Source organism: Condylura cristata, unplaced genomic scaffold (genome assembly GCF_000260355.1).
Source record: "Condylura cristata isolate star-nosed mole 26May11 unplaced genomic scaffold, ConCri1.0 scaffold00001, whole genome shotgun sequence".
NCBI classification, from domain to species: Eukaryota; Metazoa; Chordata; class Mammalia; order Eulipotyphla; family Talpidae; genus Condylura; species Condylura cristata.
The window spans coordinates 14,566,634-14,592,262 of NW_004567102.1; the positions used below are offsets into that span (position 1 = coordinate 14,566,634).

Genomic DNA, 25,629 nt, shown 5'->3' on the forward strand with positions numbered 1-25,629 from the left:
ATAAACAGGATATTGGACTATTCAAATATTCTGTAAACAGAATTGTAAAACCTGCCAAAAACTGATATCAGATCAGTCCTCTATGGGTAATCCAAAGAGACAGATCCTCAAAGTCAGTATTCAAACAATATGTTTTCATTACAGATCTGAAAAAAAAAGTTAATATGATTTTCAGAGAATGCTTGCTAAATTGCACTGAATACATCTTCCTCCAATTCCTACTCTAATGATGTTAATTTTTTTCAGCAGCAAAGTTAATGTCTCTTTACATCACCTATTCCCTGCTATACAATGTGCATGTAAGTATTGTTTATTCTGGTTCACTATCTTTAAGATCATGGAAGTTGAAAAATTCATTTTTCAAAGGATGCTTTACTTACAGAATTATTAATTAAAGATTAGACAGCTTCCTTTCAAAGAAAGCAATGATTAGAAAATATATTTGCTCATAAACATTATATCTCACATTAAAATCTCACCCTTAATATTGTCCTTATAGAATTTATTGCTCTCTTCCACAGTACTAAATCCAGCATACTGGCGGATGGTCCAGGGCCTAAAAGTATACATGGTGGGATATGGGCCACGTGTAAATGGCTTCACCCCTGGAAGTTCTTCAGGTAAATCCCTGGTATCTCTGCTGGAATATAAAGGCTTTATGGCAATTCCTTCTGGAGTGTGCCATATTAAGTCTTCTGGGTTTTTGCCTTTCAGCTGCTTTTTAGCAAGGGCAGCCCATTCGGGATGAAGAGGTTGTTGCTGGTGTAGAAATCGCTGCCATATAAGCCTGGAGCTGGATGATTCTTTCAGCTGCTTCAGGTGATGAGGTGAAAGCAACAAAAGCCGAGTCTTCACCCTCAACATGATGGCTCATGAGAAACACCCAACAGGAACAAGAATTAACCTAGGGGGAAAAAAACACAGTGTATATATACATTTATAAGAGAGGAAAATGGGACCATTGGTGAAAAAAAGAAGTTATTAGTGTAATTTCACCTATTCTTGTTTCTTGTTCTTGCAAGTTCATGTTAGCCCAATTTTTCCACAACTACTATCATTGCTCTAGTTATAGTCTTTAATACCTCTTAGCTGATTTCATTGACAATCTTAGCTCCCTATAACCCATTTTTCACACTTTAAGCAAAAATGATTATGTTGTGTTAATTCTGATTTTTCAAAGGTTTCACTCACATAGAAGATCCTCCTCATTAATTTTTCCATTTAGGTTTTAATGCCTACTTTATGACAGGATTGTATGCATTCTGTAGAAAAAAGTGATCATAAGACAAACTAGAATTCAAGACCTCAATGACCTGATCTCTCCTTACTGCTTAAACTCAGTCCTGTCCTTGTAATCTAAACATTTTGTGTTCTACAATGCTACAGCCTTTGATTTGGCTTTGGCCTCCTCTGAGGAGCTCTTTTTCAGATTAACTTGAGTTCTTCACATATATGAAAATTGTATTACTTGCTTTTTCTCCTCTGTGTCCCTAGGATGTTCTTTTGTTTAATTAGTCTAAGACATCAGCATTCAATGTACAGCATTTTCTATGTGACAGTCATTGCTCTAAGGACTGTACATAAGTAGTAATTTTAATCCTTAGAACACCAAGAAATAGATTTTACCTATGAGGAAACCAAGGTAGACAAGAGACAGCTTTGAACTTAGGGAGCCAGGTTTCAAAGTTCTTAAATTTAACTAATATACTCACATTTCTCCTTGAACACAAATCTGGACTAGTAACATCTTCTGTAATCTAACACTCTGTGTACTTGTTTATACATCCATCATATATTATTTCCTACATGACAACATATAGAATACTATTTTTATGTTTTTTAAAATGCATGCATTTATACTTTGTTTACATTAAATACCTATATATAAAATTATACACATATATACATGAGTGTATGTGTGAGTACACAAATATGTGTATTTCTTTCAGCCAGCCTATAAATGATTTAACATTAAGGTTGTATATTTCTGATAACTGAGAGTTTTACACTAGGTGACAGTTTCATTATATCATTTATAGATACAGAAATTAAGATGCAGAGAAATAAAAGTAGCTTGATCAAAATTCCATACAACAGGGCTCTCCCTGGTGGTGCAACAGGTTCTCAGCACAGCACAGAGAAACCAGCTTTAACCACCTCAGCACAAGTTCCATCCTGCCAGGTAGGTGACCCACATGGCATAGCAGACTTCTGACCTGCCCATTGCTCCTCTCAGCAGTGTACTTCATGAATCTGCCTGTTCTGTTTCCCACTCTGTTTCCTCTGCCCCTGCACCTCTGGCCTGTACCCCAGTTCTGTATACATAAATAAATAACTCTTAAAAAAAAAAAGTTCAAAGGTAAAACTTTATTTTTAAAATTTTTTTTTAATTCCATACACCAAGGCAGTAAATTGTTCACTTGAATTAACCAAATGCTTGTCAGTCATATATCATCAACATATAATATAGTGTTATGGTATACTAATATCATTAATTTATTAATTATGCTATATTGTATTATAAAAGATAAAGCAACAAAAGAGTTTAATATTCAATTCTCCATACCATTTAACCTATCAATTCAGTGAAAAGAAAATAAGAACACTTAGCATTTTTTATTAAAAGAAAATAAGAACACTCAGCATTTTTTTAGACAGTTTTGCAACAACATAAAGTACTGGTGGGAGCACTAATTAAACTACTTCATAAAGCAAATTGGCAATTTGTACAGGTTTCATAAATGATTATGTCATTCAATGGAGGAACATCACACTCCTTATTTACTACATTAAATATAGATTCCTATTATTTTGTAATGAAAAACTTAGGAACAACATCAATGTCTAACAACACAGAACAAATAAGTGAACTTTAGCATACAAAGATACAGAGTGTTAACTAGCTATTAAAATATGTTTAGGAAACAGACAAACTCACCTGACGTTTAGGAAACAGACAAACTCACCTGACGCCAAAAGTCAGAAAAGTAGTTACTAATGGTGGTTAGTACAGAAAAGCAACAAGGGAGGAGTTTGGGAGTGACACCTAAATGTTGATTCTACAGATATATTCAGGTTATGGGAATATGCTGAAACCTGCAATTTTGATGTGTACATTTATCTAAATTCACTATACATGAGTTAAACATTTAAATGTGCTATGGAGTTTCTTTAAAAAAGAGAAAGGTCTAAAGGCATTGAAAGAGAACAAAAAACTCATAAAAGTAGTATGTTCAACTACGTTAAAACTGCATTTAAAAAGTCTAAACAGAAATACAACAAAAACAATTTCCATTAAAAAAACTACTGGCCCTCCCTGGTGGCGCAGCGGGTTAAAGCACTGCACTAAGAAGCTAAAAAGCCACTTCTGCATGAGTTCGATTTCCGCCTGTCCCGGAGGTGACCACATGGCACGGCAGGCTTCTCCTGACCCGTCTGCTGCTCCCCTCAGCAGTGTATTTGTAGATCTGCCTGTTCTGCACCCCACTCTGTCTCTGGTAAATCCTCTCACCCTCCACATCTCTGGCCTGTACCCCAGTTCCCTATGAATAAATAAATCTTTAAAAAAAAAAAAAACTACTGATTTTTATTCTAAGCCCACAAGGTCCCTGTCATCCACCTTCTTGCAACCCATATAAGACATCTACTAGCTTGAAAGATGGTTGAGAAAATAATGAATTTATATTATAATTGAACCTTTAGGGTAATAATGATATAAAAAAATAATTTGAAAACTTTCCAAAACTAGATTACAGATAGAAAAGATCACACCTCACAAAAACATATTCGTGGGGCTTTCCTAAACCTGTAAAAATTATAGGAAAGAGCCCCATGTGAGACTTCTCCAAATCACATACTAAACTGGCAAAGGCTGGAAGTTGATGTCATTTTTAGATGAGAACACAACTACTGTTGATGGTAACAGGATCACTGTTTTTTCAGAAAAATCAATCCACAGAGGTTTTGAGCATTCAAAGAAGCAGCAAGCAAAGAAATTATGCTAAGTTACTGAAGTTTAAAATGTGTTAAAGAGCAGTGAAGTCCACCCACACATTCCACAAAAATGAGTGAAACAGTTACAGTTCTGAATCAGATAACTTTCATATTTGGACTGCTAACATGTGGTCATACTTCAAGAACAGCTAGCCATGTCTAGCATTCAGCTAATGGGAGCTGGAGATGACAGTATAGACCATGCAAATTAAATATTAGCATAAATAAGCATAAGCATAAATTGAAAAAATCATCAAGTGATTTAAAATTTTACATACATATATTATCCAGGGTTTCAAGTTTCTGAAAGACTGCTCTTTCTAGATAAAACTTATATTTTATGTCAATTTATACCTTTGTTTCCTATTCCACTACTAACCTTTACCTCCACTTGTATACAGAAAATCAATGAGTCCCGCCACATCTTCTAGAAAACCCTGAGTTTTTAGGACCCTAGTCCTAAAAACTGTGGCGTCAAGTGCACCCCTCCGGAACCCAACAAGGAGTGACCTCTGCCTTAGAGGAACTTCGGGTGCTTGGGTGGTCAGGAAAAATGGCGAAATGGCCCTTGAGACATTACAAGCAACTTCTTTCCAGAAAAAACCCCAACTCTGAAGAACCTCACTTTCATAGGTGGGTGGCCAATCTAAACTTAAGGAAAGGATAGCAAAGAGAGGTATGTCTCCACCGCTGGAAAGTGAAAAAGGAGAAAGTTGACAGCAGGGAAAGGACAGAGCTTCAGAGGACAAGACTAGGGGCCGGGGGAAGAGAGACGATAGACGAAAGGAGGAATATTTGAAACGCCGATGTGCCTCCACGTCCACAACCTTACTCACCAGCCAACTTGTGTTGGCCTTCTGCTGTGGGAGGGGAAGGCGGGATTTCAGCACCCGCAGCCCTCCAAGTCCACACTCCCGGACGCCTCAGGCAGCAAGCGCCAAGGTCTGCAGAGCACGTCTGGGGGCGTAGGCCGACACCGCCCTCTCTTCAGCCAATCCCCTGGCGCTCTCGGAGGCGCGCTTCTGATGACGTCAACATCCAGTTTGCTTTCCGCCTCTAGCCACAAGCATTTCCGGTTTCTAGTAGCCCTCTTCCGGGTCTCGCCTTTCAAGTGTTTCGGCGCGAATCGCTCAGCGCGCAGACTTCGGAAAGATTCTGTAGGACTTCTAAGTGAGTGGAGAGAACGCATAGTGCACTGGTGGGTGCAGGTTGGGGGGTGAATTTTGTACGCGCTCCGCGATTTGTGCTTCTGGAACGTGATCAGGAAATCAGGAGCGGTCTGCTATTTGGGACCACAGACTGAAATTATTATAGATGCGAAAAAGGGCTGAATCCACGCATGGTTCTAACCGCCTTTCGAGTCATCTTCACCCTTCTTTCTTTATCTCTTCTGCCGCCAGTCGAAGGCGAAGCGTATTTTTAGAGATTAATGACTTTGAACTTTACGAATAAGTAATATGTATTTGTGTTTTGTCGGACGTCTTACGTCACTTCTTGCCCGCAAGAATTCTCGATTGAGATGCTTTCTTTCCAAGACTTGCAGGGAAAAAAAAAAACAGCTTCGAATTCGAATGCTTCCGTGTTTCCTGCCTGTGATATATTGTTTGCTCCTTCCATTCCTCCCTTACACGTTTCGCTAAACTTCCCTGTTCCTTAACACATAGGTTTATTTCAAGCTGTGCTGTCACCAGGCTTTTGCTGGTTTTTTTCTCAGATATTTCGTTCTCTCTGGGAACAATTCAAAATGTAGTTCAAATAACTACTGAACATTTTATATTTCTCACACAGAAGCAACAATTTGAGACGGTTATTCATTTGTCTTGTAATATTTGTCACATTGTATATAGTTGTACATAGTTGTGTTCATATTTGTCTACTCACTACTGGACTCTGATATCCTGTAGATATATAACAAGGCAAAATATCACTAGCCCAATTGTGACAGAAAATTATAACTTCTATTTCGTGATTTATTGCTATGGCTCAAGTATTCTTCCAGACACTTGATGTATTCTGTGCAAATGTTAACTTTACAAAGTCTTGCTGTTAGTACTTTATTAACCCATTTACCACTGGGTAAAATTAAGCAAATTAACTTTCCAAAGGCTATGTAGCTACTTCAGTGGCAAAGCCAGGATTTGGAATATAGGCAATTTAGTCTCCTCCCTCACCCACTTTTGGCAGTGGTTCTCAACTTGGGGTAATTTGCCATTAGGAGACATTTGAAAATACATGGAGACAATTTGGGTTGTCACAATTTGGGGTGTTGGAGCAGTACTGGGGAGGTAGTGGCATCTGGTAGATATAGAGACCAGGAATGTTGCTAAACATCATGTAGTGCCCAGGATGTTGAAGGATGACTCCTTCAACAAAGAATCGTTCTTCCAAAATATTAAGTGTTGAGATAGAGAAACTGTTTGTGCTGTAGTTACTTGATTCAACTCAACATCACTGAAAATGATGCCCCTACCCAAAGTATCCCCTAAGCCATACCAAGTGGAAAAAATTTCTAGGAATGAAACCAAATTAGATGTCCTTATTTAATCAGAACCAAAGTTACTGGGTTTTAAATATGTCTATTTAAAAGAGCAATCTGTCTCAAAAGCTTTATTATGATTTTTTAGAAACAAATTTGGAACATTTTAGGTATCTTTTTAACAAAGTATTTTGCAAGCCATTAACATTTTTTATGTCCTTTTCATCTTTATAGGTTTTTTGGGAATCCCTATTAGAATTGGTCTGTTTTCATCAAGATGTCTGGCAAAGAAAATACTTCCAAGAAAAAATCTCAACAGTTAAAAAAATATTTAAAAAGAAAAATTCATGAAGAAGAAACAGATTTATTAGAGAAAGAGGTAATGAAACTGTTGAATTCATTCCGAACGCTTTGATTAGAAATTTGTTTTTGTAAAAGGAATATATAAAAACTATGGATCAATTTCCCTGCAAATTATATAATTCACATTGGTCTGTGGAGTGTTACAATGTGATTTGTAAAAGTTCTCAATAACATTGTTATAGTTTCTAAAGACTGGTCATAGAACTGCTAAATTGTATGATTATGACTTTTATGAATTAAAAGATAAGAGAATCTGTTGGTGGAAAGGCTATTATTTTGGAGAAAGAAATAATAGTTTGCGAGGAATTACCATCTTCCTGCCATAATTTTCCCTCTTTTATAAAAGGATAAATGAATCAAAACCTTTTGTGTGTTTTGAAATTGTCAGTGTTTTGCAGTCGAAATATTTCACAGGCAAAGTAAAACATTCTTGATACATGAAATTCTGTCACATAACATAACCATTGCCCAGGAATTATTTTAGTAAATCCCCTGCTGGTATAAGTGCATGCCCTTTTTTCTAGAGAAAAAAAAAATATTTTTCTCATCTAACTAGCAGGTCTGTAACTACTCTTCAACATATATTACAACTAGTGCAAAAGTGGTATCTTTTTAATTTTATGTGCATGCACATGTGTTTTCCCTGCAGGTTAGAAACACAAAGAAAAGAAATAAAAAGCATCTATCTTCTGAAGGTACTTCTTTTGTATATCTTGTTTAACCTGTCTTTCCTAAACTATCTGTATTCATGAAAAAATTCTCAGCCTTTTGTTTTTGAGTTCTGAAGAAACAAAACAATGATTTATCATATCACTACAAGGCTAGAATAAGTAGTATTGGTTAATCAGTTATTTTAGTCAACTAAAGTTTTACTTAACTACCATTAGCAAATATACTGTATAGGCGTCTCATTTGATAGGAACTATGAGAAAAACAATGTGTCCCACAGTTTGAATTATTACTGACTTATGATAGACAATTGAGCAGATTTCTCTTTAAAAGAAAGACTTATGTTCTACCATTACTGTATAGGTTAGTATAAAGCCCCTATCTAAGTTTATTTTGCTAAATTAGTTTACTTTTTACTTAAATATCACCTTTTTCATGGAAGGACTTCTTTTTGTTCTTCACTCAAAACCAGTTAAGTTCTCTGGTTTAATATTTTCGTGTTGTATAATACTTTTATAATGTTATATAAATGTAAATTTATCTCCATTCTCTCCAAAATTAATCTTTACTGAGCCATAAATAGATCTCCTTTCTTTATTCCCTGGGAATAGAACAATAGCAACCTAACAGGTACAGGATATCTATTTATAGTTTAGTCAATCTGTTTTGTTGCACTTGTCATCCAACATTTGGTAGAAGTGATTTTCTGGTCTTCTCAGTGAAGCTTCTAATCCAGGTCATTTCTGAGAACCAAACTTTTTTTCGTTGAATCCTCATATAGTTTGATTCTCCTCTTAAAATTAAGACTTGCCTATAAATGTTGACGAGGTTGTGGAGTAAAGAGAACTCTTCTATACTGTTAGTGGGATTATAAATTGGTACTCTGCTATAGAATGAATAACAGTTTGGAGAAGCTCAAAAAGTTAAAACTACTACTAACATATGATTCAGTATTCCACTTCTGAGATACATCCAAAGTAAATGAAGACACTAACTCAGAAAGGAATCTGCATCCCCATGTTCATAGCAGAATTATTTATAGTAACCAGGACATGACATAGGCATGTTTATATATAATAGAAATGCACACACATGCACGCGCATACATGTATTCACACAATGGAGTAGTTGACCAGAAAAAAATAGGACAAACTTCCATTTGCAACAACATGGATAGAACTTGAGGATATTATATTCAGTGAAATAAATCAGAGAACGACAAATACTGTGTGTTCTCATATATGGAATCTTAAAAAAAAAAAAAAATCATCTAGAAAAAGAGATTGGGTTTATGGTTATCAGAAGAAGGAGGGAGAATTGGGAGGAAGGAGGCTAGAAGAGGCCAGCACACAAGTATTGGGAACATACATGATAGCCATAGTTTAAAAAAAAATTAAAAACATGAAAATAAAAAAATGAACTGCCATTTACTTAGTGGTTATCTGATACCAGCTACTTTGCTGAGCCTATGCACAATTGTATATACAGATAAGACAATTAAGCCTCAAAGAGGTTAAATGACATGTCCAAGGTCACACAGCTGCTGAGTGGCAGAGCTCAGACACAAGTCCTGAGTGTCAGCCTCCAAAGCCCATACCTTTAATTTCTACTCTGTATTTTGATGCTTCTTTGTACATTTGATTAAGTTCCACACAGTAAACCTTTAGTGGTAGGTTAAGTAATCAATACTCAGCAATCAGTGGTTGGTAATTTTCACCTGTGATGGAAACCTGCCAGTTTACTGGTATTGGGAAACTAACTCAGTGTTGTGATGACATGAGATACCAGCTCTAGGGAAGACATCATTTTACCCATCTTTCCCTCTTTTATCAAATGATCTCTGCTTAAACTTCTCTCTACCTCTACTCTTGATTCCTTATTTATAGCCATTGATCAGATTCACTTTTAAAAAGTAAATATCTAAATGTCTTGAAATATAAACATCAGTTTATATTTTAGTCATGTTTCATTATAATAGAGTCTTTTTGTACTCAATACCTGCCATGTTATGGCTAGGCGCTAAAAGAAATTAAATAGTTTGTCAACTTCATAATATTTTGGTTTTCATAGTCCTACTAGCTATTTTAGATACATATATTTGAATTACTTTTAAAGTGAAAACAAATGGCTAGTTTGACATTAGTCTCTATCACCAGAAACAAGACAAAAAGACCATACTAATCTAAAACAGATAAAGATAGCACCAAACAGGAGAAAAAACTGGCAACCTCTTCCAAAGAGTAGTAGAGAGCTTTTGCAAACCATGATGGAACCAATAATAATGTGAGTATTGAATCTATCCTTTTATTTATTTATTTTTAAAATTCATGTATTTTTGTATAGAAGAACAGGGGCCAGAGGTATTGGGGGGGAGGGGGGAGAGGTGGAACAGGTTAGAGGGCTCACCAGAGACAGAGTGGGGAGCAGAACAGATGGAGCCATCAAACACACTGCCAAGGGAAGAAGCAGGGGGGACAGAGAGGTCTGCTGCATCATATGTGGGACAGTTCCCTGGCTGGGGATCAAACCCAGGCTACAGCATGATAACGCTGAGACTCAGTCCCCAGGCCACAGGGGGACCCCCCAGGAATCTGTCCTTTTAAATGTTATCTATTTGCTGATGACAGGAGTTACAAAGAAAATAAGAATCGTGTTATCAACGAGAGGAAATCCATTTTAAAGTCGGGCATTTAAATTTCTCATTATACTTCTACTTAAAATGTGTTTAACATAAAAGGAAACATCTGCCTGGTTAGTAAGGAGTAACTCCTAAAAAATAAGTTATATTATTTTTGTTTCAAACTAATAATTTATTCAATCCTTTTTTCACATCTAGAGAAATTTTGAGTAAGCATAGGAAAGAGCATGACCAAATTCATTATCATCTTCACGACCTGAAGAAAAGGTAATACTATTTGCAATAGAAAATAGTTACAACATAATTTGTAAAATTCTAACACATTGCCAGGACATACATTTGTGGAAGATAAATTTTGGGGTTTTGCTTTTTCAAAGTGACAGAATGGGTGACTTAGTAGAGGGTGCACTACTGTAGTGATACCTGAGGAGTGAATCCTGTGCTTCCAAAATACAATTTTTTTTCTTAAAGATTTATTTATTTATGCATTCAGAACTGGGGTACAAGCCAGAGGTACAGGAGTGGTGAGAGGATTCACCAAAGACAGAGTGGGGAGCAGAACAGGCCAACTGATGAAGTATATTGCTGAGGGGAAGAGCTGGCCTGGGGGAGAGATCTACTGTGCCATATGGATCACCTCTGGGGCGGGGGATTGAACTTCACTGAAGTGGCTGTGGCTCGCTTGCAGTCTGCATCCTAACCCCTTTAGCCACCAGAGAGGACTCCCCAACAATAATTGTAAGCCAGTGTTGCCTCAAAAAAAAAAAAAAAGATGATGTCCAATTTGGACATCATCCAGACTTCTACAGCTGCAATTCTGAAATAAGTTAAGGTCAAGAGAATTTATAAAGAATCCGGAAATCATAAATACTTCCTTATTTGACTCTTCTGTACTGAGATTTGAAAAAGATTTTGTCAACTTTAACTCCCTTCAACTTCATTTTAAATCATTTGGAGTTAACAGTTTGCCACTCCTACCCTGTTGCTTCCTTTCATATTTTATTATGTTATTTGCACAAGCAGCAAGTATAATTTCCCAAGATTTATAGCAAGTCACAAATGGAAATTTCTTTTCCAGTGCTTTTAAAATTCACTCCACTGCCAATGATTTTCAGTGGCAACATTTCTCTAATATTGGCTCAACCTTTTTATTGATGAATTTTCTTTATTATCTTTTTATTGATGAATGTTCTGCATCTCAGTTTCAGGTGCCCCTGGATATAATTTTCACCTAGTTTATTAGACTTAAGACGTCTAAGAATAAATTCTGCTTACATTTTCTTCGAGTATACTTCTGTCTCATCCCACAGCAGTACAGTATAGAAAAAGTGGGATAGCGTGTTTGAGTTTGTGGAGAGAGGTTGAGAGATTAAGGAAAGGCTGCTAGAAGTAGATTTGTAAACTGCTTAAGGGAATGATGGTCTAATAATAGAGGAAAAGGAGCACACTAAAAAATTGATAAGCTAATATGATAAAAGTATAGCTCTTTAGAGTATTTTAGATACAGCATGAGTAGTCCTGTTTATGAGTGAGATTTTACAGCATATAATAGCTATTCTTTATAGTGATCACCCCAGTCATCAGGAAAGATTAGATTCTGTTCAGCATAGATGCCAGCCCTTCATCATGTAGCAGCAGTGGAGATACATACTGGAATGTTGTCTTCTCATGTTTGCTTTCAAAACTCTTGGTTCCAAAGTAATAATACCCAAGATAGTTCCTGTTTTCTTGATATAGCAGAATACAATTGATCCTAATTGGAAGTCTGAGTAAGTTTTCCTATAACTGCATTTCTCAGAGTATATTTGGCACATTTGTTCATACAGCTAGCTACTCTGTGAATAAAAGTGATATATAATGAATTACGCCTGGACACATTAGCCCATTAAAAGTCCTGAAGTGAATGAATGTATTTTGTTTAACCTCTCCCTTTTCTAAGAATTCTGTAAACCTAACCACTGTTGAAAACATTTGGAATATGAATCACAGTATTGACTTTTAATATGCTTTTAGAAGAAATTGTTCCTGAATGGAACCTTTATTTTTAGTTTAAAAACTTGTCTCTCTTGGAGAGACTTATACACACAGGTTTTTATGTTTCATTATGATAGCCTAATAATGATTTTCTGAGTAACTGAAGTTTATCCCCAAAGTTTCATAAAAACTGTAGTTTGTGGGATTTATACTGTCTGCTTTTTTTCTTTATAAGAAGCAATATTTTGAATAAGATTCCCACAAAGATAAGTCTTAGGTTTTACTTTTATTCAAATTGCCTACAAATCTTAATTATTAGAACTTTTTTAGAACCCAAAAATGGTGTTAGGTGGAAGAAGCCAAATGTAGATTTTCCTCCTCCGTTTCTACTTCATCAAATTCAAGATTCAAATCTGGGAAAAGGGTTATTCTTAGCTAATTCAGGTCAATGATAGGTCAGTGTCTATTGATATAATCACCACACCTCTGGCCCAGTTTTATAAGCTAAATAAATAAATCTTAAATAATAAAAATGTTTATAGACTGTGCAGCATAATTAAGATATTAAAAAGTATGTAAATAATTGCATAATATGTAAAGTAGAAACTTATTTTTAGATTTATTTATTTTTGCATACAGAACTGGGGTATAGGCCAGAGGTGCAGGGGTGGTGAGACGATGCACCAGAGACAGAGTGGGGAGCAGAACAGGAAGATCAACGATATATGAGGGCAGAAAAAAAAGATGACAGCATTTTAAAGCAAGACAAAATAATAATAATGGTACTAAAAATTAAACTAATAATTATTTTTTTGTTGTTCTGTCTTGAAGATTGCTCCATCAGTGTGATACCCTGCAAGTCCCCCCCAAAACAATAAAAGACTTAACTAATGTATCAAATCTACTGAAAATGGAAAGAACACAGAACAGAGCTAACGAAGAAGGTCTGGCATTATTGCAGGTATGAAATTTCAACAGAGAGTCATAATTAGAGAGGAGAAAGGGAAGAAGTCAAAGTCAAAGATTTTTTTTTTAATTGTCATGGTGGTTCTAGTTATTCTAGATCTTGAACCAGATTTTTTTTATTCTTTTTTGCTTTATTTTAAATCAAAGCCAAAACGTTGCTTGAACTTTGAGGTAGAGTACAGTAGGGTTACAATAACCCGTTCTTTAAAAAAACAAAGATTTATTTACCACCCTCCCTGATGGCGCAACATTAGGACGCAGCACTGCAAACTAGAGGCAGCCACTTCAGTGCTAGTTCAATCCCCAGCCTGGGAGGTGATCCACATGGCACAGCAGACCTCTCCTGACCCGCTGCTGCTCCTCAGCAGTGTACTTGTCAGTCGGCCTGTTTTGCTCCCCACTCTGTCTCTGGTGACTTCTCTCGCTGCCCTGCACCTCTGACCTGTACCCCAGTTCTGTATGCATAAATAACTAAATCTTAAAAAAAAAATCATTTGTGTTCCTATGTACAAATGAAGAACTAGAAGAGAAAGAAATCAAGCAAACATCCCCTTTAGTATAATATCAAAAAGTACTAAATGACAGGGAATGAACTTAACAAAGGACTTAGACTACATTGTAACAATAAATAGAAGACAAAGAAAGGGAATGGTCTTCCTACTCATGAATTGAGAGAATTAACATTGTTAAATGGCCATCTTATTCAAAGCAGTGTACAAATTCATTGTTCCCTATCAAAGTGTTAAAGACATTCTTAAAAGGAATACACAAACATTACTAGAATTTATATGAAGCCACAAAAGACTCCAGATAGCTCAAACAAACCTCTCGTACTTCTGACCAAATACAAATTGGTGTTTCCCAGTTCTCCTTCTCGGGATTAATAATTTGAGATAAACTCACAAAATTCAGAAGAGCTCTGTACTTATTATTGCCATTTATTACTATGTAAGTTAATAGAGGAAATCTCAAGGGAAACTTGACTCAGTAAGACCTGTAGAGGGAGCTCTCATTCTCTGCCTCACATCACCTACCCCAAACTGAAAGCTATGCCACTTAAACGTAAACATCAGTCAGTTAAACCTCAGACACAAGAGAAAAATGTTCTTGCCCAGATGTAAGCCCAGCCAGTGGAAACACTGCCGCTCAGCCAATGAAAAGCCACTGTCACCTTAACTCTTGCTTTCTGCTAAACTCATTTTTCTCTTTCTGACAAGTTCTTTGTTCTATTTTCATGTCTATAAAAGCTTTTTCCATGTTACATAACCTTTTGAAGTTTCTTCCTGTTTGCCAGATGAGATGCTGCTTGGTTCTTACATCATATAATAAAGTTCAGATGACTTTGGCTTCTTATTCACTGAATTTGTTGCAGGGTTAGAAGGAAAAAAAGGGAGTGGGAAACTATAAATGAAGAAAAGACTTAATACTTAGAATAGCCAAAATCTAGAATATTAGCAATATAATAAAAAGTTGGAACCTCTACCTCCATGGATTGTATGAAGTCTCAAAGCCTTAGGTACTGATCCTTGCATGATCAGGACCACAGATAGTTTAATCCATGTACCACATACTGTTTCTGTTACATAGTCTGATGTTTTTGTTTTACATTTTATCCTTTAAAAATGAAAAGAAAAAGAAAAACATGAACAGTTGTAGGCCTTTGTATGTACCCCTGGTATGTGTTTGTTATGATCAATAGAAATCATATTTGTTGAGAAAAATTACTGTGGTTGCCAGTAACAGTTCTCTTCCAGTTTTGGAGAAGGCTGTAGATACAATATTGATCCTCTTGTTTAATAGGGTTTAAGACTTCTGTGCGGCTTGTGCACTTGTTCCCATATCCCCAAGGACATTGCTGTCACTGACTATTCCTAGGAGTGGATTTGGAAGCAGTGCCATACATACTACCACCCATTCCAAAACCTAGAAGCTGGCTAATTCTGTTCTCGGCTTACAGTCGACACATTCCTGGCTACCTGCACTTGTTTCATTTGTTTCTTACTTTCTATCTTCTTCCATAAACTACATCTCTTGTATGAGAAACCGACACTCGTTTTTTATTACTATTTCTGCCTTAATATCCTATTGCTTTTTTGGCAAATGACAATATCAGCATTCGTGTATTTCTAAATTATAAAAAGGAGTCTATTATATGCTGCCATCAGTCTTAGGCTTTTCTGAACCTACATGAGTCAGGATCTTTTCAGCAGCTTTGGAGTTTTTCACTCTGTAACGATGTTTAAAATATATAAAAAATGTTTAAAAGATATATGAATGTTTGGATTACATTTAATAATAGAGGCATTAAAACAATAAAATCAATAAAGCTAATATGAATAATTAACTTAAGATAATAACTTCCTCTTTCTTCCTCAGGAAGAAATAGATAAAATAGTAGAGACCATAGAGTCAATGACTGGAAGTATTCAGAGCCTACAGAACAAAATTCAAATTCTGACAAGCCAGGTAGAAGAAGAGGAGGAAAAATTAAAGCAGGTAACTGCTAAAAAATGTAATACTACATCTGGGTATAATTTTTAATGTTTATTATCTACCAAGAAAACTTTGAGTTTAATAAGGAGAGAGAAATTAAGTATATTGAAATAATCCATAGTTTACTTTTTTCTATGTTAGGTGCTTCAAATAGGTAACACTGGGGAACTCTCTCTTCCAAGACTTTCTCAGAAGAGTCTCAAAGTACCCACACTTCAGGTAAGTACCAATTTTCTATACTGACTGGGTACCAAAAAACATACACGTTAATCTTTTTGTTTTTTAATACTTATTAACCTATTTTACTCTTTTTGTTTTTTTAAACACATAGAATCCATGATAGAAACTGGCAAAATTGTTTTTCTTTTGACAGTTTACTCCGAATACCTTTTGTCGGTTCATGTAGATCTGCCTCATTCTTGTCAATAGCTGAATAATAATGTGTTATATTGATGCCCCATAATGTAATTTATGAATTACTATTAGAAAAACTTTTGCTATTGCAGACCATGCTGGCTACACACCTATACATACATACTTAATACATTTGTGTAGTCGTACCCAAGAAGAGATTTCTGTATGTAAATCTTGACATTTGTTTTGTTTACTCTTAAAACAATGTCATAACCCTTTATATCATAAAATAGTACTATAATTTATTTGTAGTAAACTGTACCCTGATACTTTATCTTTCATCAAGGGGTCTACTGGATACTAAAGATCTTTATGTGAGAGGAGTCTTTTATGTCTATGTAAAAATTAAAGCTTTTCTATCTATAATAAGATGAGAGAAGCAGTAATGAGCAGAGAAAAAACAATCTCTCTAAATAACATACTTTTGACAGTTCTCATAATAAAAATGTTAAGAGCTAATTGTACTATCATGCCCATAGGAAGAAATTCTGACATTAATTCCAAACAAGAACGCTCTTCTGAAAGACTTGGATGTTCTCCACAATTCACCGCAGATGAAGAACATGTTAATTTTCTTTGAAGAAACCTATAAGAGATTGGATGCTTTTAAAAGATTGGATGCCATAGTAACTTAATTTTTATGAATTTGTAAAACTGTTAACCTGTAATATGAGGCGTCCTCAGGAATTGTTGTATCCTAATATGCACTTTAAAATTAGCCACTGTAGATCTACCATTAGCATCTAATGACATCTTAATTTTTTTTTTTTTAATAATTGCCAAGTCTAGGAACTCGCATTTATTTGCTTTACCTACAGTTTTCTGCCTGAAACCATAAATAAGGGCAGTCACAATCTCATGGGCTGTGACAACTGAATAAAGCACTTATTGGTGAAAATATGATACTGTCAATATGTATATATAGTATCTAGTACATAAAATGTAGGGATTAACTATCATTCTTTACCTGAAGATTTGCATATTCTGTCTGGTCATCTAAAATATGAAAAATCCCCAAGTGCTTTTACTTTTTTATATAACTCCATAAATGTTTTGTAGCATAATGAAATTATCTCTGGTGTCTTCATTTTTGAAGATGGCTCAGACATTGTATTACATTGGTTGGGAAACTGAATAGATGTTGCCTATTTATTTTTCATTACCATCAACGCATACCTTTATTAAAAAGGAATGTAAACACATTTATTGCCTTAGAATTCAAACAAGCAAAAAAAAACCTTTTTTCTAAACCTTCCTAAATATAAATATATACATGTGAATAAATCATTACTTAAGTATATTAAAAATTATTTTTAATCAACTATAGTTTATCACCTGAGTTGCTTTTATCTATTTATAAAAGAAAATGCCTGCTATTATATTTCTCTCTAACCTAGAATATTTAGTCAGTTAACAAAAGTTAACTTAATTTTGTTAATGCCCTCCAGATAATGACTATTAGGAACACAACTTTAATTAAACAATTGGGCTTAATGCTTATTGCAGTGAAACAGGTCATACATCATGGGATGGGAAACCGGAGGCAGCTCAGTAAAATGGTCAAAAGCAGTATTCACTGAGGAAATAATGGTTTAAAAAAAAAAGGCTGATAATTTTAGATGGAAAGAAAATTTTAAAGAAAGGAAATCTATACTGTACACATTTAAATCTATACTGTACACATTTAAATTAAAGAAAACATTATATATATTTTGCACTCCTAGTACATGCAAGACAGGCAAAGCAATTGAAAATAGATTATAAGGTGGTGTAGTGGGTTAGGATGCAGCACTGCAAGCTAGCTACAGCTCCTTCAGTGTGAGTTCAATCCCCCGCCAGGTTGCTGATCCGCCTGGCTAGGCAGACCTCTCCTGTCTCACCTACTGCTCCCCTCAGCAGTGTACTTCATTGATCTGCCTATTCTGCTCCCCACTCTATCTCTGGTGCATTCTCTCACCGCCCCTCCACCTCTGCCCTGTACTCCAGTAATGTATGCATAAAATAAATAAATCTTTCAAAAAAAAGATAGTAAATTATGAAATGTCCTAGAACTTAAAAACTCTTCACTTGAAGACTTAAAATTTCATGTTCTGAGATCATAGAGCACTCACCTCACTGATTTTTCTCATGGAACTTTGGTATATTCTTTTTTTTTTTTTAAGATTTATTTATTCATACAGAACTGGGATACAGGCTAGAGGTGCAGGGGTGGTGAGAGGATTCACCAGAGGCAGAGTGGGGGGCAGAACAGGCAGAATGACAAAATACGGCCACCAGGGAGGCCGTAAACTGGTATATTCTTTGTGAAGATTTTTTTTTTTCTTAAGATTTATTTTTTTATTCATACAGAACTGGGGTATAGGCCACAGATGTGGAGGGTGAGAGGATTCACCAGGGACAGAGTGGGGAGCAGAACAGGCAGATCAACGAAGCACACTTCTGAAGGGAGCAGCGGGCTGGTCAGGAAAGGTCTGCTGCGCCATGTGGATCTTCTCTAGGGCAGGCAGGAATTGAACTCATGCGGAAGTGGCTTAAGCTTCTTAGTGCAGTGCTTTAACCCACTGCGCCACCAGGGATGCCTCTTTGTGAAGAATTTTAAGACATAATGATAGGCCCAAATCAAATGAAAATTCAGTTGTATAATTCAATAACATTCAAAACCCCTGTGTCACTAGGGAGACCTTCAATATTCTTTATCATGAACATTTGCAAAAATCAGTGTGTCTTACTGTAAAATTCAGTGTGTCTTAGTGTAACTCTCATTACATTTAAGTAACCAGCTAATTCTTTTAGCTTCATGACTTACATATTTAATTCCTTCTCTGGGTAGGGGAACTTTTCCTCTAATATTTGTGTATACTCTGCATTTGCTGCTATTATCTCTACTGAGAAACCAACCTGTGTGGACCACCAGGCTCCTCTACAAGTCATTCCCATACTTCAAGGATGTATGGACTAAATAACCTTTAATATTACCCCCTATCCCACAACTTCCTGCCAAGGCCTGGCCTCCCACTGACTTGGTGGCTTTTGGAGCAGCAAGCCAGAGAGACATAGGTTTGAGACTCAATTGTGTGGAAAGGAGTGGCCGTTGTCTGCCACTGCTGCATGAGTTCAATCCCTGGCCAAGGAACTAACCCATGTGGCTCAACAGACCTCTCCTGTGTCTCTAGCTGCTCCCCTTAGCAGTGTATTTTAGTGGTCTGCCTGTTGTGCTCCCCTACTCTGTGTCTGGTGAATCCTCTAACACTTCCACACTTCTAGTCTAAACCCCAGTTCTTGGTTGTTGTACACATAAGTATTTCTTTTTTTAAATACTGAAAGTAACGAGGAAGAAAAAAACATAACCTATAAAGTTACCCCCGATGGGTTACATCTGACTTCTTTCAAGAAATATGGGCTATGTCAGAATGAAATTGCTTATTCAAAATCCTTAAATATAGGGTCCTCCCTGGTGGCGCAGTGGGTTAAAGCACTGCACTAAGAAGCTTAAGCCACTTCCACATGAGTTCGATCCCCGCCTGCCCTGGAGGTAATCCATATGGCGTGGCAGACCTCTCCTGACCCACCCGCTGCTCCCCTCAGCAGTGTACTTCGTCGATCTGCCTGTTCTGCTTACTCTGTCTCTGGTGAATCCTCTCACCCTCCGCATCTCTGGCCTGTACCCCGGTTCTATATGAATAAATAAATCTTAAAAAAAAAAATCCTTAAATATAATCTTTTATATTTATACTTAAATGTAAAAACTGCCAGCCAAGAATATTATAGCCCACAAGATAAGAGGGGAAAATAAAGGCCTTCCCAGACAAACAGAAGATGAAGGAGTTTGCAAATACTGGATCTTCCAGCTAAGAAATAAAAATCAGAGAGAAGAAAAACTATTAAATAAGGCTTAAATCAGAGAGAAGAAAAACTATTAAGTAAGGCTTTAAATAAGGAAATTATTTAAATTAAATAAGGGAATAAATTCAATGCTCTAAAAATGAAATGGCCATCTCAAATCAATAACCTTTTATCAGTAATCACTAAAGGTAAAAGAACTAAGGTGACTAATCAAAAGGCACAAAGAGACTGATTGGATCAGGAAACAAGACCTGGCATTCTGTTAACCTCCAAGAAATCAATCTAAGTCCTCAAGAAACAAAGGCTCAGAGTGAATGGATGTAAAACTATCTTATAAGCAAATGGGACACAAAGAAAGACTGTGATAGTCATACCTACATCAGATAAACTTCCACCTATAAAGGTAACTGAAGACAGCAATGGCTATTTTATGACTAAGATAAATACATGGGAAGACATTACACACACATGATCCAAATGAAGAATCACCAAAATATATAGCTATTAACAAAGGGTGTGGAGATAAAGGAGTCCTCTTATATTATTGGTAGGATTATAGACTGGTCCCTCTGGAAAGTAATATAGAGAAGTGTCAAAATACTAAAAACAAAAGAAATCATACAATACAACAATTCTATTGCTTGGTATTATCCAAAGACTGCAAAAACACTAAGTCTGAGGGATACATGGAATCCTATGTTTATTGCACTGCCATTTACAGTAACCAAGTTATAGAAATAATTCTAGTGTGGAGGACAGGTGATTGGATTAAGATGTAACATGCATGTTCTGGAATATTATTCAGCTATTGAACTCTTGCCATTCACAACATAGATGGATCAAGAAGGGATTATACTAAATAAAGTTAGCCAGAGGGAGGAAGACAAATGCCAGATGATATACGCAGATGTGGAATATAGGTAAAGAAAAAAGGAAGTGAAGTGACAAAAAACAACCAAAACAAAGCCTAAAACACTGCAGAATTGAGCCTACTAATTGGGGGCATAGTAGGAGCAAAATAAAATGGGAAGAGGCCCAGTGGTATATGGTAAAGGGATATGGGTGCTCATGGAGGTGTGGCATAATGTATATCTGAAGAGATGAGAAGCTATTCCCCTGAATCATGTACAGTGCTATAAACCAGTGTTACCTCAAAAATAGAAAGATAATCTTTAAAAGTAAAACAATGAAATATTTTCACATACCATCTTAGAAAAGATTGAAGAAGATCAAAAGTAAAAGCTGTTGAACATACAGGAGAATCACCCCCAAGAACGCCATTGAAGAAAGGTAAGTTGTAATTTGGGGGGAGCAGTGCAGGGGCAGCATGTTCAGATCTCTTGCAGAACCTTTGCATACTGTCAGTCATTTAATTTGTTTTTTTTTTTACATGATCCCTTCTGTTTTCCCTACTCTTTGTTGGGCATATACTCAACACACAGTTTTTGTTTAATATAAGACACCTGCATTGGAACCTAAGATTAAGGGATTTGCTTTCTTTTATTTTGATTGGATAGAATATCCTGGCATTCTCGGCTTACCAAAAATAAATACAAGTGCACCTGTCAAAATTAGTAGATGAATAGTTCAGGTTGGTTTTCTTTCCAAACAAATCTTTTAAGTCCTCTCATGTTTCATTTATTGTCAAGAAATATTCACCTTTGAGGACGAGAAAGAAGGAAAGCAAAACCAGAAATATTCAGATTTTCCATTTGCACTTTCACATGTCTAAAGTGACTGAATAATTCTTGTATTCTAACTATCTTTTCTTAACAAGAGTTCTTGTTGCTGGATGTATTTCTTCACTACTAAACTGCCATAGAACCACTTTCTCTTGGCTTAGGTAAGTTTACTCTCCTTTTAATGACCTGTTATCAAGTCTATGAAGCTACTATACCAACCATATTCAAATTTAGTTATAGTTACTAATGCTGAAGAAAAAGAAAGATGAAGATGGGACATTTTCCAAATTCAATAAAAAGGCAAATACTTTAGACTACTTTTAAAAAATGAAATGATTCTTTTTTTTTTAAATTTTTTTTAAAGATTTATTTATTTTATTCGTACAGAACTGGACTACAGGCCAGAGATGCGGAGGGTGAGAGGATTCACCAGAGACAGAGTGGGGTACAGAACAGGCAGATAGAGGAAGTACACTGCTGAGGGTACCAGCGGGTGGGTCAGGAGAGGTCAGCCTCGCTATGTGGATCTCCTCTGGGGCAGGCGGGAATCGAACTCATGAGGAAGTGGCTTAAGCTTCTTTGTGCTGTGCTTTAGCCCGCTGCGCCACCAGGGATGGCCCGAAATGATTCATTTTTTAAGTAATAGAAACTAATGCACCTTAGCCACTTTGACCCCCAAGGAAGACCTCAAAATTAGTAGATAGCTTTTAAAATATAGTACAACAGGGCTACATTATGATGACAATGATTTAAAAAAATGGTTGTTTATTGATCTGATCTATATGCCAGTCACAATTCTAAGCCCATTACAGGTATATATGTACTTACACTAATCTTTAATATTAATTAACCTTATGAGGAGTGAATCCAGAATAGTTATTATTATCCCCATCCTATAAATCTGAGGCACAGGGAGGCTAAGTTACAGTCTCAAGGTTATTTAAATAGTAAATAACTGAACAAGGAAGTGAAAATAATTATAATTTTGAATGTGTAGATATTTTCTGATATGCTATAGAGCCATTGAAGCTTATGAATAAATCTCATAATAATGTATAAATCCATCTATTTCTCTAGGCATCAAATTGTTAATTCATATTTAGAGAAAAAAGCTCTTTAAATTTGTCTTGTACTAATAATATACATTCTCCACAACCCTCATTTTTCTCTCTCTCTTTTTAAGTTCAGAAAAACAGCTTAACTTGATGGATATATTCCAAATTTATCAACTCATGCAGTGTTTTTAGAAAAGTAACGTGCTTTGCCTTTTGGTTTAATTTGCAAAAAAAAGCTGCAGCTATTCTACTTTGATATTTTATAGAGCATAGAGAACTTTGATAAAATAATAGAAGTATTGCTTTGTATGCACTAGGAATAGGATATAAGGTAAATCTCAGAATACATTTACATGTTTTCCAGAATCCATAAATAACTTGATCCCTAACTTTTTTAGGTTATTTCTGATAATGTATTTCACATCTAAAACATTGTATTTTATAAATAACAGCTTCTATCTATTTTACAATCAATTTCCTTAGATAACATAGAAAAAAAATAGATGTATGTACAATTCTTAGAACTACAGTTGTATGTTGCCCTAAGTAACATCTTTAAAAAAAATAAATACTGGCCCTCCCTGGTAGCACAGCGGGTTAAAGCGCAGCACTAGAGGCTAAAGCCACTTCAGGGTGAGTTGGATCCCCACCTGCCCCGGAGGTGACCCACATGGCGTAGCAGACCTCTCCTGACCTGCCCGCTGCTCCCCTCAGCAGTGTACTTCGTCAATCTGCCTGTTCTGCTCCCCGCTCTGTCTCTGGTGAAGCCTCTCACTGTCCCAGCACCTCTGGCCTGTACCCAGTTCTGTATGCACAAATAAACAAATCTTTCAAAAATAAATAAATAAATAAATACCAATATATATCTGGATCTAAAATATGCTTACTTTGACATTGAATAATTATCGTCTAATATAACTTTTCCAATCACTTCCAAGCACCAACTACGACTGTTGTTACTCAACTAGCATCTTCAAGGAAAAGATGTCTTAACTTAACCTCTGTATTTGATCTGATTTTATGAGACATAAAGATGGTAAACAGTACTTCCCCAGTGACCACATTCAAATTGAATATACCTGAAGTACTGTCCAAATGCTGTGGTGATATTTGTGCTATTTATTATCCAAGGCTCAGGTATTATGTGCCGAAATGGCATGTCAATGCTTACATGGTGCTTGAAACTGTAGCAGTTTAAGTGAGAAAACTATGAATTTTCATTTAAAAGAACAGAGTGAATTAGCATTCTCAATAATAGTCATAATCCTCTAAATATTCTATTCAAAGATTATCCCCCTTCAACTGTGGCATTTTAGGCTAATTCATTTTCTTCAGAATACATAGAAATATATAAGGGATCAAACCTTGATACTACTTTCTTATTACCAATCACCTAGCTCCCATTCCTTTTTATTTATTTCCATGAGATCCTGGTGGATAAATAGGTTTTGTGTCTAGACACTGTCCACCTCTATCTAGCCTTCGTATTTATTGATTTTTATACCATAAGATAAAATGCAATAGAAAGGGAAAGAGTGAAAGTACTCATGCAGTATCTGAGATGATCTTCACCTAACTGACGTCATGAATGCCTCCCTTTCTACAAGTGTGGATACCTTTTCTTTCCCTCTCCCTCATCTTTTCACTAAGGACTAATTAGAGAAGTAGTCTGGAAGAATAAATTCACCATTTACAGAGAAGAAGCCGCTGCACTGACACACAGTAAAAGACCTCAGTTTTACAGGTGAACATTTAACTCACTGTAGGTAAGCATTTATTCATTAAAATAATCCATTTCAAATCTCTACTTAGAACTGAAATAAATAGAAAAAAGAGATTAAGTTGTTATAATTAAGCTTAGATGAAAAGATTATACATATATATTTAATTCTTTAAATTGGGATAAGAGAAATGATCAGTATGCAACATAAAATTATTTACATTATGATAGGGGTCTAACTGGAGAAGCACATGAGAGCAATATTTTTAAACAGAAAATCATTCATCTGGAAAATAGTCACTCTATCAGCTTACAGCTGCCTTACAAGAAAATAAAAGCTCTTTCTTTCCTTATTAACAAAATACCCACCATTGTATTTTATAAGGTGTTATATGACAAACAAAGATCTTATGTTTTATTTATTTATTTACTTATTTATACTCTCCTGGGAGAGTATCAGACTATCATTATATGATGAATATTAATCAACAAAACATTTTAGGTGCTTGTTTGTATGCTAATGGACCAAACAAAGAAACTTCAGTCCCTAAAACTTAGATGAATATGACTATTTTCCTTGATAAAGACTAACAGCAGACCATTAGGGAGTCTGTTGTTGATAGCAGTTCAGCTACTGGAATGAAAAACCTTTACCTTAAATTTCAGAACATAATTACTATACAAAAGTTTTAATTGAGCGATGAGGATATGATATGATTTTGTAGATTTCAATGTTAATAGTTGTCTTACAACTTTCTAATAAGACTCAAAATACATAAAAAAAAAAATACTTCCTGCTATGAGAATCTCCATATTGTGTTTTATGGTCTTAAAAATATCTTTGTACAGTAAATGTAATATCTATGATTGCTTATTGAAATGATAATGTCCACTGTTGTTTATGAATTATAGTGTGCTTCCTGTGTGAACCATTGGACAAATGTCTCTTTCATTTGAATGTCACCAGTATTATCACTGAGTAATTTTTCTTTGAGTTGGATGAACTGCTTAGTCTGGTAGTGCATATAGAACCACCACAAAGAGAATTTTGATTATTAGGAAGTTAGAAAACTGGGTCTCATTTAGAGATGATATAAGTAGAAAGTCAAGCACATGCTTTGGTGAGGAGCATAAAGATGATTTTATGGGCAAACTATCATATAACTAATCAAGTTTGTTTTTCCTTGTATTAGCTGCTAGAAAGTTTAGCAGCTAACTAATGGACTCACCTTCTACAAGTACAACAATTCCTCTTATTGAGATAGTTACATTTGATAAAGTTAGAGGGAACACTGAACCTTTGCTCCTCAGGAAAATGCCGGGCTAGGTTCTAGTCACAGCAT

The 25,629-nt window shown here is 35.6% G+C and overlaps 2 protein-coding genes across 2 annotated transcripts in view; one reads left to right on the top strand and one right to left on the bottom strand.

Moving 5' to 3' along the window:
• The window catches only part of MUT (methylmalonyl CoA mutase), a 28,448-nt gene extending 23,508 nt beyond the window's left edge, over positions 1 to 4,940 (bottom strand). The window contains exons 1-2 of the mRNA XM_004673555.2: positions 4,830 to 4,940; positions 480 to 904 (exon numbers count right to left, since the gene is read on the bottom strand). Coding sequence (XP_004673612.1) covers positions 480 to 864 — 385 coding nt within the window. The 5' untranslated portion in view covers positions 865 to 904; positions 4,830 to 4,940. The remainder of the gene's footprint in view (positions 1 to 479; positions 905 to 4,829) is intronic.
• Positions 4,941 to 5,084: 144 nt separating this feature from the next.
• On the top strand, positions 5,085 to 16,938 carry CENPQ (centromere protein Q). The gene is made up of 9 exons (XM_012720695.1): positions 5,085 to 5,191; positions 6,704 to 6,848; positions 7,482 to 7,527; positions 9,658 to 9,784; positions 10,338 to 10,406; positions 12,945 to 13,074; positions 15,456 to 15,575; positions 15,714 to 15,791; positions 16,466 to 16,938. Exons 2-9 carry the CDS (start codon positions 6,747 to 6,749, stop codon positions 16,619 to 16,621), a joined length of 828 nt encoding a protein of 275 aa, XP_012576149.1. The 5' UTR covers positions 5,085 to 5,191; positions 6,704 to 6,746; the 3' UTR covers positions 16,622 to 16,938.
• Positions 16,939 to 25,629: the final 8,691 nt, after the last annotated feature.